The following is a 12,500-nucleotide window of genomic DNA, read 5'->3' as shown; positions in this document are numbered from 1 at the left end:
ACCTCCAGCGCATTTGTAGAATCTCAAATAAATGTCCAGTCTACTCCAAACCCTGCCGGGCAGAAAGTGCTTACTGTGCATTCTGACCTACAGTAAGGACACTACTCAAATGGCACCCTATGTGGTGCACTACCTTTTGACCAGAGCCCTACACGCCCAGGTCAAAAGTTAGTGCACTGTTGTGGGAACAGGGTACCACTTGGGCTGCAGGCTAAATGTTACATGGAGAGAGCACTTTGGTTATGTACACATTTATGTACCCTGGGCCCTCAGACAGCCTACCGTGTGCTAGTGTGTGTGTGTGTGTGTGTGTGTTGCAGTGTCGTAAATCTTGCAGTCATTAGCAGATTCCAGTGAAATCTAAGAACTCCAGCTGTTCCTGCTCAAGTCTGGCTGTGCTGCCTGGACACTAGATAGTTACTACACACACACACACACACAGAGACTCTATCGCACAAAGACCCTACTCACACACACTGCCCAATAGATAGAAAGCCTGCACACTCCACCCAACTACCCAAACATTAATCTCTCTCTCTCCCTCCCTCTCTCTCTTTAGCTCTCGCGCTCTCTTACCTGAGTAGTGGTCCAGTGCCATTCTTGGTGGTCCCCCCTACGATCAGCTCTTCCTGCCAGTGCATGTACTTCCTGGAGAGGCCATGGCATCCGCCAGTCAGGACGCGAGCCACGTCAAAGGGCTGCAACACAACAACATGGGTATGTGTCTGCATGGGTGTGTGCACGTATGGGTGTATGGATGCATGTGTAAATATACTATACATGGATATATATATATATATATATATATATATGTATGTGTGTGTGTGTGTGTGTGTGTGTGTGTGTGTGTGTGTGTGTGTACCTTGGTGGTGTTCTTGTTGGGAGCCGTGAGGGGACAGTCGGGGTCTTGGGGGTTGAGACAGGGCCGGTCCATGTAGCCGTGTCCCACGTCAGCCTTCTCCAGCATCTCCTCCCAGCTGTCCACCTGGAACTTCAGAGTCCGCAGCTCCGTCAGGAACTCCTTGGGGTCAAAGTTGGTCCACTGCAGAGGGGGCTTTCCACTGCGGAGGGGGAGGGACACACAACAGAGTGATCAGAACATACACACATAGCTAGGCTAGATGAGTTCGTTCCTCACTGCCCTCTCTCTTCTCCCCATCAGCATTAACTCTCTCTCTGGTTCAGATCACATTGTTTGTGTTTAACCAGGCTCGGGTCAGTTTCCGGGCCTCCCAACCCATAGTAAAAACCTTTTTTTATTGTCGGGGGTAGCAAGGCAAACACGCAGAGAGAGAGAGAGAGAGAAAGAGAGAGATCTGCTGAATATTAATGTAGTGGGGAACTATTAGAAACTGAAGGGCCAGACAATGGTGTGAGGCCCCGAGCTGGAGAGAAACAAATGCCAGCGATGTGCCTGCCAGGTACAGCGACACAGCCCAATGTTTCGGGTCAGTTTAATCCAGTTGCATGTCTGTGTTGGGTGGCTATTAGTTGGGGTTGTGTGTGATTGGCAGCCACTGGGAGAGGTGGGTAAACACACCTCCAAATCATAGAATGACACAATCTCCAACATCTCGAAGAACATTCCAGAATCCAACGCTACAGAACCGCCAAAAATGTGGAGATCCGCCCAGTCGGATGAGCTGATACTCGACGTCTGTCAATAGTTGTGGTTTCTAGATCTACAGGCTGTGATGTGGGTACAATGACGTGTGTTTGTTTTGTGTGTGTGTGTGTGTGGTGTGTATACTATGTACTCACGGGAGGTAGAACATTCCAGACTGGAGCTTGGCTCCCTCCCAGAAACAGTCCAGGGGCGTGATGATGAGACAGGGGTGCAGCTTCTCAATAATCTGACAGGGGACAGCAGGCACCGTGTTACCGCTGACGCTCCAATCACTACATTGTAACTAGAGGTCGACCGATTATGATTTTTCAGCGCCGATACCGATTATTGGAGGACCGAAAAAGCCGGTACCGATTAATCGGCCGATTTATATAAAAAAAAATGTGTTTGTAATAATGACAATTACAACAATACTGAATTAACACTTATTTTAACTTAATATAATACATCAATACAATCAATTTAGCCTCAAGTAGAGAATGAAACATGTTCAATTTGGTTTAAATAATGCAAAAGCAAAGTGTTGGAGAAGAACGTAAAAGTGAAATATGTGCCATGTAAGAAAGCTAACGTTTCAGTTCCTTGCTCCGAACATGAGAACATATGAAAGCTGTTGGTTCCTTTTAAGGTGAGTCTTCAATATTCCCAGGTAAGAAGTTTTAGGTTATAGTTATTATAGGACTATTTCCCTCTATACCATTTGTATTTCATTAACCTTTAACTATTGGATGTTCTTATAGGCACTTTAGTATTGCCAGTGTAACAGTATAGCTTCTGTCCCTCTCCTCGCTCCTCCCTGGGCTCGAACCAGCAGCACAACGACAACAGCCACCACATCGAAGCAGCGTTACCCATGCAGAGCAAGGGGAACAACCACCCCAAGGCTCAGAGCGAGTGAAGTTTGAAACGCTATTAGCGCGCGCTAACTAGTCAGCCATTTCACTTCGGTCACACCAGCTTCATCTCGGGAGTTGATAGGTTTGAAGTCATAAACAGCGCAATGCTTGACGCACAACGAAGAGCTGCTGGCAAAACGCACGAAAGTGCTGTTTGAATGAATGCCTACCACCGCTCAGTCAGATACTTAGAGACTTGTACGTTTGTATGCTCAGTCAGATTATATGCAACGCAGGACACACTAGATAATATCTAGTAATATCATCAACCATGTGTAGTTAACTAGTGATTATGATTGATTGTTTTTTTATAAGATAAGTTTAATGCTAGCTAGCAACTTACCTTGGCTTACTGCATTTGCGTAACAGGCAGTCTCCTTGTGGAGTGCAACGAGAGAGAGGCAGGTCGTTATTGTGTTGGACTAGTTAACTGTAAGGTAGCAAGATTGGATCACCCGAGCTGCCAAGGTGAAAATCTGTCTTTCTGCCCCTGAACAAGGCAGTTAACCCACCGTTCCTAGGCCGTCATTGAAAATAAGAATGTTTTCTTAACTGACTTGCCTAGTTAAATAAATATTAAATAAAGGTGTAAATGTTTTTTTTTATAGAACGGCAAATCGACCAAAAATACCGATTTCCGATTGGTATGAAAACTTGAAATCGGCCCTAATTAATCAGTCATTCCGATTAATCGTTCGACCTCACATCATAGTAACATCACATTATTGTAACATCACATTATTCATTCTGAATGGTCTGACAGGGGACAGCAGGCACCCTGTTACCACTGACGCTCTACCACTATGAACCACGCTCTACCCCTCTGTATACGAGGCAGTGTTTGGTGTAGAAAGAGAGAGACAAACTCAGCTCACTCATGCTTACCTGGTCCATAAAATGAGCTTCGGTAACAAGTTCTCCTGATTTGTAGCATAAATGTTCCAATTTCCATTGTCTGAAAAGACAAAATATCATTTACCACAGCAGGTTCAGACCGATCGAAAACATAATTTGTTTGAACGTGTGTGTGTGTGTGTGTGGTGTGTGTGTGTGTGTGTGTGGTGTGTGTGTGTGTGTGTGTGTGTGTGTGTGTGTGTGTGTCACCTGTTAAAGAGGTAAACGTGCACTCGGCTGGCCCTGATAGCTGAATCCAGGTGCTGTTGCAGAGCCTCCACAGTGAGCACGTTGGCGCCCTCCTGCCGCGGCGTCTGGATCATCAGCTGGGGACTGAACATGGCCTCCTCGCCCATCTTCTGACGCGTGTACTTCAGCTCCTGATTCACCCTGCCGCCCACTGCACACCAGAGGAGACACACACACACACACACACTCGCGCGTTCAGTCTGATATTATATGACATACACATCTTCCCGAACCTGGTTGGATTTCGAACACGTATATTCCACTTTCTGTAACAACGGATACAATCAAACGGATTCATGTAACATCCTCCTGAAAGAGCCGTAAGGCATGTGATGACCTTGTCAGCCCCGCCACACGAATCGATGTTACCGAAACCTGTCCTAATTGACTTAGAATGTCAGTACGGTGTCATAAAAGGCCAGTCTCGGCCTCGGCGTTTGGCTCCCCAGCCCTACAGTGGTAAGAAGGGAGGGAGACACTCCTTCCTCCCTCCCTCACTTTGTGGCGTGGTGGGGCTAAGCCCTATGCGTGAGCTCCCAGCCCCTCCAGCGACAAAAGCAGCCTTATGGTAGGGCTGTGGCGGTCTTGGAATGTGAGGTTAAGGTAACTGGCCAGGCCAATGTACACGCTCACCGAGGTAACCGTTTAGGAGGAGGGGGGGGGGGTCAAGGGGGTAAAAAAAAGGACGTCATAATTCTGTTTGTACACTTGTTTACATGGATATGCTTCTAAATAAAAACCGATTTGAAACAAGCCATCACACTTCGTTATTACCATGGCATTTCGTTATTATTACTCAGGTCATTACTTATAAATATTCATCAACAAATGAAGAAATGCCAGGTTGGATGGGATCTGTTACATTTTAAAAGAGTCAAAATACAAAGAAATGCCAACTTTATCCTTGACTGTTGGCTTTTCTACATACATATTTCTAAAATCCAAATCCTATTTTGACGCACAAACGATTCAAACGAAGTCCGATGGGTTTTCTCCCACTTTTCCCAAAATATTCGCATAATGTCATATATCGTGCTGCTGCTGTTTTCTTCAAAAAGAGGACGCCGTAACGAGAGATAGAATGTAGCCCGAGCTATCGAAAAGATTAAATCGTGACAGGAGTGTTTGATTCTCATTAAAGAGTCCAGACAGGCTACTTTAGGAAACTTTCTGAACGGACGTATAGACCAATAGAGAGAATCAGCCAGCTCTCACGTGCACGTAAAAGCAGCCGCCAATCAAAACCACCAGTGTGTGAGACACAGGAGCAAACATTTCTCCTTTCCCTAAAACCTATAAGAAAATCTAGGACTACCTAACACTCTGAGAAAAAAGGGTGCTATCTAGAACCTTTTGTTTCCAAGTAGAACCTTTTTAGGTTCCATGTAGGACTCTTTCCACAAAGGATTCTACATGGAACCCAAAAAGGTTCTCCCTGGAACCAAAAAGGGTTCTTCCTGGAACCAAAAAGGGTTCTCCTATGGGGACAGCCGAAGAACCTTTTTGGAAACGTTTTCTTTTAAGAGTGTAGGCTTTCTGAAAGTAGGCTATAAGATAATTAATTGACAAGGAAAGTACGAAGGGGACAGCTTCGCTATCGCATGAAGATGAAATTGACAATCATTCAAATCAAAACCAATACACGCAACATGCCCATAGCCTATTTATCAGCTATGCTGATTATGGAGGGGGAGAGTGTTGGAAAGATTTTTCAAATACTGTGAAGAACTATTATAATTTGAATGGATGTAAAAAAAATATATATATATATATATATATATATATATAAATGTAAACATTACTTTTTTGACTTACTGTGCGAGGTGAACAAACATTTTCTACCTCCCAATCCTGCTGGCCACTCCCTCAGTCTCTACCTCCCAAGCCCTCCAATCCTGCTGGCCACTCCCTCAGTCTCTAGTCTCTAACTCCTAAAACCCTCCAATCCTGCTGGCCTCTGCCTCAGTCTCTACCTCCCAAAACCCTCCAATCCTGCTGGCCACTGCCTCAGTCACTCCATCCCATAACCCTCGAATCCTGCTGGCCACTGCCTCAGTCTCGACCTCCCAAAACCCTCCAATCCTGCTGGCCACTGCCTCAGTCTCTACCTCCCAAAACCCTCCAATCCTGCTGGCCACTGCCTCAGTCTCTCCCAGCCAAAACCCTCCAATCCTGCTGGCCACTGCCTCAGTCTCGACCTCCCAAAACCCTCCAATCCTGCTGGCCACTGCCTCAGTCTCTACCTCCCAAAACCCTCCAATCCTGCTGGCCACTGCCTCAGTCTCTACCTCCCAAAACCCTCCAATCCTGCTGGCCACTGCCTCAGTCTCTACCTCCCAAAACCCTCCAATCCTGCTGGCCACTGCCTCAGTCTCTACCTCCCAAAACCCTCCAATCCTGCTGGCCACTGCCTCAGTCTCTACCTCCCAAAACCCTCCAATCCTGCTGGCCACTGCCTCAGTCTCTCCCTCCCAAAACCCTCCAATCCTGCTGGCCACTGCCTCAGTCTCTCCCTCCCAAAACCCTCCAATCCTGCTGGCCACTGCCTCAGTCTCTCCCTCCCATAACCCTCCAATCCTGCTGGCCACTGCCTCAGTCTCTCCCTCCCAAAACCCTCCAATCCTGCTGGCCACTGCCACAGTCTCTCCCTCCCAAAACCCTCCAATCCTGCTGGCCACTGCCTCAGTCTCTCTCCCAGAACCCTCCAATCCTGCTGGCCACTGCCTCAGTCTCTCCCTCCCAGAACCCTCCAATCCTGCTGGCCACTGCCTCAGTCTCTCCCTCCCAGAACCCTCCAATCCTGCTGGCCACTGCCTCAGTCTCTCCCTCCCAGAACCCTCCAATCCTGCTGGCCACTGCCTCAGTCTCTCCCTCCCAGAACCCTCCAATCCTGCTGGCCACTGCCTCAGTCTCCCTCCCAGAACCCTCCAATCCTGCTGGCCACTGCCTCAGTCTCTCCCTCCCAGAACCCTCCAATCCTGCTGGCCACTGCCTCAGTCTCTCCCTCCCAGAACCCTCCAATCCTGCTGGCCACTGCCTCAGTCTCTCCCTCCCAGAACCCCCAATCCTGCTGGCCAAGTCTCTCCCTCCCAGAACCCTCCAATCCTGCTGGCCACTGCCTCAGTCTCTCCCTCCCAGAACCCTCCAATCCTGCTGGCCACTGCCTCAGTCTCTACCTCCCAAAACCCTCCAATCCTGCTGGCCACTGCCTCAGTCTCTCCCTCCCAAAACCCTCCAATCCTGCTGGCCACTGCCTCAGTCTCTCCCTCCCAAAACCCTCCAATCCTGCTGGCCACTGCCTCAGTCTCCCTCCCAGAACCCTCCAATCCCTGGCCAAGTCTCTCCTCCCAGAACCCTCCAATCCTGCTGGCCACTGCCTCAGTCTCTCCCTCCCAAAACCCTCCAATCATGCTGGCCACTGCCTCAGTCTCTACCTCCCAAACCCTCCAATCCTGCTGGCCACTGCCTCAGTCTCTCCCTCCCAGAACCCTCCAATCCTGCTGGCCACTGCCTCAGTCTCTCCCTCCCAAAACCCTCCAATCCTGCTGGCCACTGCCTCACTCAGACATGTGGAAACATCCACTGAAAGCTGCAAGAAAACACTAATCAATTATTTTGGGGGATTTTCCCCTTTAGGATGAGGCATCATTGCCTCCATCTCTGCCTCATCGGATGTCATTTTCTGTTCATTTCCCAATGACTCGACATGTTGAACTGCCACCCGTTTGTCGATACGCAGCAGGTGATCTGCCGTGCACGACTGAGGTCCACGTTGATCTGACTTGTCCTTATAACCTGTTTAAAGACATAATCCGTATTTGATGAAACTGACACATCTGTTTGGGACAACAAAGAAGGTACTTCAACAAACACTGTTATTTTCCCCTCGGACATCATTTCTGGACCCTCCTCTTCTCCGTTTCATCAACACAACCAAAACAATAACAAAGGCTGAGCTGGTGAGGTTGACACACAGAGCATTTCTACTCTACTGAGTCATTGCCACAGACCATCTCTGTTCACCACTGACCATTGTCAGACTAACATGACGCAGAATGTCAAGACAGGTCACTATTCCAACAGCCATGTCACATCGTTGCCTATCACACACACACACACACACACACACACACACACACACACACACACACACACACACACACACACACACACACACACACACACACACACACACACACGCGCGCACAAGGCTCTGTGGGGGCACCGAGCTGTAAAATCTGTTTGAAAATCTGTTATGTTTCATATGCTCTAATTCGATTGCTCGACTACAATTCATGCAACAGGAAACAGGCATAGGCGGAATATTTTCAGCCTATTGTAATCGTATTAAAGTTGAACATAAGCATGCTATTCGGTCCAGGGCCAGACCACCCAGTCAGACCAGAGAGCAACGTGGAGGGAGGGGGCCATGTCTGTGCGTATTAGGGAAACGCACTTGATTCCCCCCCCCCCCGACCCAAACACGGCGCTCCCATCCGATCCGGGTCGAGTGCGTGTTTAGAATTGACATCATTAATAGCAGGCCTGAGTTAACCAGAGACGGACAGAAACATGCTTTCTCCTGCTCTCGCCGCTCCCCCACATCTGCCACGACCCGCACACACAGGCCAGCATGGAACTGATTTACAACTCATGGAACTGTGTGTGTGTGTGTCCTGTCCAAAAACAGCCCCCTAGACCGTAGGCACTAGTGTAGAGCTTAGAGGATTTGATGGGTGTAAGCTATGTGTTACACCTCTCTACTTTTCCCTCTGCATTTCCTCCATATTGCTTGCACCTATCCAGTCCTCTCAGAGTCTGCTTTAGGGTGTAGGGTGTAGGGTGTAGGGGGCTAATGGGGTAATTTCTGGATGGGACAAGACCAATGTCACGAGAGTCAATGTCACTACACACAACAAAGTGCCACACAACACTATACTCGAGGACACACAGAGCATGTACAAGCTTTCAAAGTGCACTAACAAGCCTGGCTAGCACTTGACAATGTTCTTATTACCATGTAATGATTTGTGTGGGTACTGTGTAAGTATTGTGATATACTCACGGTTATACTGCCCTTTCTGCAGTAACCTTAGTCCTAAGTGCAGTGCAACAACAAACAACTGCAGTACTTGTTACACCACTCTTGAATTATGATACAGTTATAAGGACAAGTCAAGTGTTGCTTCAGTCTGCTAGGAGTCACAGAAAGGATGAGAACAAACTGACCAATCAGAATGGTGCAGAGGAAAAACACTCCTCGTCCAATGTTCTGAACACATTCCAAGCCCACCCAATCTTCTGGAGTTTACAACGACGACTTGAGGGTAGGACAGAGAAGAGGAATGCAAAGAGACACAAACATGTACGTGCATTCACAAATACTCTCTCTCTCTCTCTCTTCCTCCCTCTCTCACTCTTCCTCTCTCTCCCTCTCCTTCTGTCCCCCTCTCTCTACAGGAAACAGCGCATTACGACCTCAGGCTTGGAGAATTCCACACTTCACGAGGTTACAGCGTTTTGGGGTCAACACTCGCCTAGCCTCAGGGTGAAATTAACACCCCAGCTGGACCAAGAATGTGTGTGCGCGTGTGTGCGTGCAGGAGCGTGCTCACTCGTGTGTCTGCGTGTGCATGCTAGTACAAGTATGTGTGTGTGTGTGTGTGTGTGTGTGTGCGCGCGCAGGAGCGTGCTCACTCGTGTGTCTGCGTGTGCATGCTAGTACAAGTATGTGTGTGTGTGTGTGCGTGTGCGTGTGTGTGTGTGCGTGTGCGTGTGTGTGTGTGTGTGTGTGTGTGTGTGTGTGTGCGTGCGTGTGCATGCTCGTACAAGTACGTGTGTGTGTGTAGGGTTGCAAAGCGACCGGTAGTTTGTCAAATCTTCATTAATTGGTAAATAACAGAAAATCTATGGCAATCTATCGTAACTTTGGTCAATTATATTTGGAAAAACGTTTTCAAAAATGAAGTCATATATAGTATTAATTTTTTATATCTGCGTCCATATTGTCAGTGAGTTTCTAGTAGATAGACCGTATGGTTCAAGAGGAACTAGCCTAATTAATTCATTCATTCATTTCAAAAGTATCAACTAAACAATGGCATTATGTTCAATTAACTCTCCAACTCTTCCAACTACTGACTTTTTTCACAACTGCCTCCAGTTTGACGCCAAAACAAACCGACATAGTAAAATAAATAAAATTGAGAAAAAATTTATAAATTCTAAAGGATATTTCATGCTGAAACCCTCATATTAAACACCAACAATATTCACTCATTTGGTTTATATTTAGGATAGCCTTTTACAGCTTTCTTATTCTATATGTTTAAAATTATTTATTTAATCGTTTAATATGTTTCACGTGATAAGGCGACACAGATGGCCAAAGATAATTACAGACACCTGCACAATTCTGAAGCACCCAAAGGGGCCATTAGATGTTTTGCGATAGACGACATAAAATCCTTGAAAGATACCAACATTTCTGGCAAAGTTTCCAGTAACTTACCCTCCCTTTGCAACCCTATGTGTGTATGCAGCTGTGTTTCATCAATGACACACATCTTATGTGCTCTCAGGAGACGTGGTTGACCTTAGTCCTCATTCATATCACCAAGGTGTCTCCGTTCTACCCAAACGTTTCTGACCTCCGAAACAGGCCCAGTCCCTCTCAGGTAGCCTGCTGCCTATTCCTTTCCACCACAACTACTCTGCAGTGTGATCTCAGCAATACACAGGCCTCTTTCTTGGATTCTCCCAGTCGTTTTAGGGGATTTTTACCCATTGAGCTTCTCTTTCTCAAAACCAAACAGAAATTGAAACGATTGCATAATTGTGGCATCGCGCACTGCCACCCTGGGTGAAATAGATTGGGATTTACGACACTGAACCAGAGTAGAGCCACCAAATACGGTTTAAACCCCAGTCAATCAGTCAGTCAGTCATCTCCAAGAGAGCGGTGCTGCAGGTGAAGCTAACCCCGTCACAAGACGAATCTCAATAGACAAAACAGCACACATCCGCTAATTCCAACGCAACGAGGTAATGTGTGTGTGTGTGTGTCACTGTGTTCGCGCCTTCAGTGAGGGCATTTAGTTTGTTGTATAACATTAACCCCTGGTGTGTGTGTGTGTGTCCCATCCTATTCTCAAACTGGGGGAGAGAAGAAACCCAGAGAAGGGGAGAGGAGAGGGGGACAGAGTGGGGGGAGTAGTGGATTCTAAGGAACTGACATCACACTCCACCCCTCCCCTTCTCCCCTTCTTTTCTACCTCTCTTACCTCGAAGGTCTTGTCTCTCTCTCTCCTTCTCTCTCCATTCAAGCAGGACACTGGCTTCTGATTGGCTTGTCTCATGGAGGCTGCATGGGGCTCAATACAATAGGCCTGCCCCCCTCGTGCCCCCTCACCCCTGCCCACCCCTCCAACCCACACTACAACATAAGAACAACCCCTTGCAAACTCAAACCCATATCCTGACATCACAGCAGCCAGAGTGGTTGGGGGGAGGGGGTTAAGGCTGGAAGTAGGGTGGCAGAGTGTGTGTGTGGGTGGGTGTGTGCGTATTTGCAGGGGGGGGGGATTAGCTGGATTAGGGCTCTCTCAGCCAAACCCCCTGTAGTGACATGGAAGTCTCTAGAACCAGGTCACCCCACTGCCACCGACCCACCAGCGACCCTGACACACCAACAGCCCCATACCCTCCAGATCATCGTCTGTAGCCCATCTGTCTGTCTGTCTGTCTCTCTCCCAGTTTCTCCCTGTCTCTCTCCCTGTCTCTCTCCCTGTCTCTCTCCCTTTCTGTCTCCCTGTCTCTCTCCCTTTCTGTCTCCCTGTCTGTCTGTATGTCTGTCTGTCTCTCTCCCGGTTTCTCCCTGTCTGTCTCCCTGTCTGTCTGTCTGTCTGTCTGTCTCTCTCTCTCCCTGTCTCTCCACCTGTCTGTCTGTCTGCCTGTCCGTCCGTCCGTCTGTCTCTCTCTCTCTCCCGGTTTCTCCCGGTTTCTCCCTGTCTGTCTGTCTGTCTGTCTATCTGTCTCTTTTCCTTTCTCTGTCTATCTGACTCTCTTCCTCTCTGTCTGTCTATCTGTCTCTCTTCCTCTCTCTCTGTCTGTCTATCTGTCTCTCTTCCTCTCTCTCTGTCTGTCTATCTGTCTCTCTTCCTCTCTCTCTGTCTGTCTATCTGTCTCTCTCACTATTTTACTTTTTCTTTCCCACACGTTTGTCATCTGATCCTGATGCTGCTGTCAGTCAACCAGGAATGATTTGATCCTTACAGGACACGGGTCAGAGTTCAACTGTCCCATCAACTCACCCTCCAGCCTTCCCTCATACCCACTCCAACCGCACCTCACCCTCCAGCCTTCCCTTATACCCAGTCCCACCTCACCTCATCCTCCAGCCTTCCCTCATACCCAGTCCAATTTCACCTCACATCACCCTCCACAGTCTTCCCTCATACCCAGTTCCACCTCACCTCACCCACCAGCCTTCCCTCAAACCTAGTCCCACCTCACCTCACCCTCCAGCCTTCCCTTAACACCCAGTCCAACCTCACCCTTCAGTCTTCTCATCTCACCTCACCCTTCAGTCTTCCCTCATACCCAGTTACACCTAAGCTCGTGGGCTAGCTAAGCTCATGGTCTAGCTAAGCTTATGGGCTAGCTAGGCTCATGTGCTAGCGAAGCTTATGGGGTAGCTAGGCTTATGGCTAGCTAAGCTTATGGGCTAGCGAAGCTTATGGGCTAGCGAAGCTTATGGGCTAGCTAAGCTTATGGGCTAGCTAAGCTTATGGGCTAGTGAAGCTTATGGGCTAGCTAAGCTCATGACGTGGTCA

The 12,500-nt window shown here is 48.2% G+C and overlaps 1 protein-coding gene across 3 annotated transcripts in view; it reads right to left on the bottom strand.

Moving 5' to 3' along the window:
- ptch1 (patched 1) overlaps positions 1-12,500 on the bottom strand; it is an 81,122-nt gene that overhangs the window by 48,455 nt on the left and 20,167 nt on the right. For all 3 annotated transcript variants that reach the window (XM_064971760.1, XM_064971752.1, XM_064971767.1), the window contains exons 3-7: positions 3,628-3,817; positions 3,409-3,478; positions 1,762-1,853; positions 863-1,061; positions 577-698 (exon numbers count right to left, since the gene is read on the bottom strand). In XM_064971760.1, the coding sequence (XP_064827832.1) occupies positions 577-698; positions 863-1,061; positions 1,762-1,853; positions 3,409-3,478; positions 3,628-3,817 (673 nt within the window). The remainder of the gene's footprint in view (positions 1-576; positions 699-862; positions 1,062-1,761; positions 1,854-3,408; positions 3,479-3,627; positions 3,818-12,500) is intronic.

This window comes from Oncorhynchus masou, chromosome 1 (genome assembly GCF_036934945.1).
Source record: "Oncorhynchus masou masou isolate Uvic2021 chromosome 1, UVic_Omas_1.1, whole genome shotgun sequence".
Classification (NCBI taxonomy): domain Eukaryota; kingdom Metazoa; phylum Chordata; class Actinopteri; order Salmoniformes; family Salmonidae; genus Oncorhynchus; species Oncorhynchus masou.
Note: the sequence above shows the minus strand (reverse complement) of the source record. Positions and strands in the feature narration are given on the sequence as shown.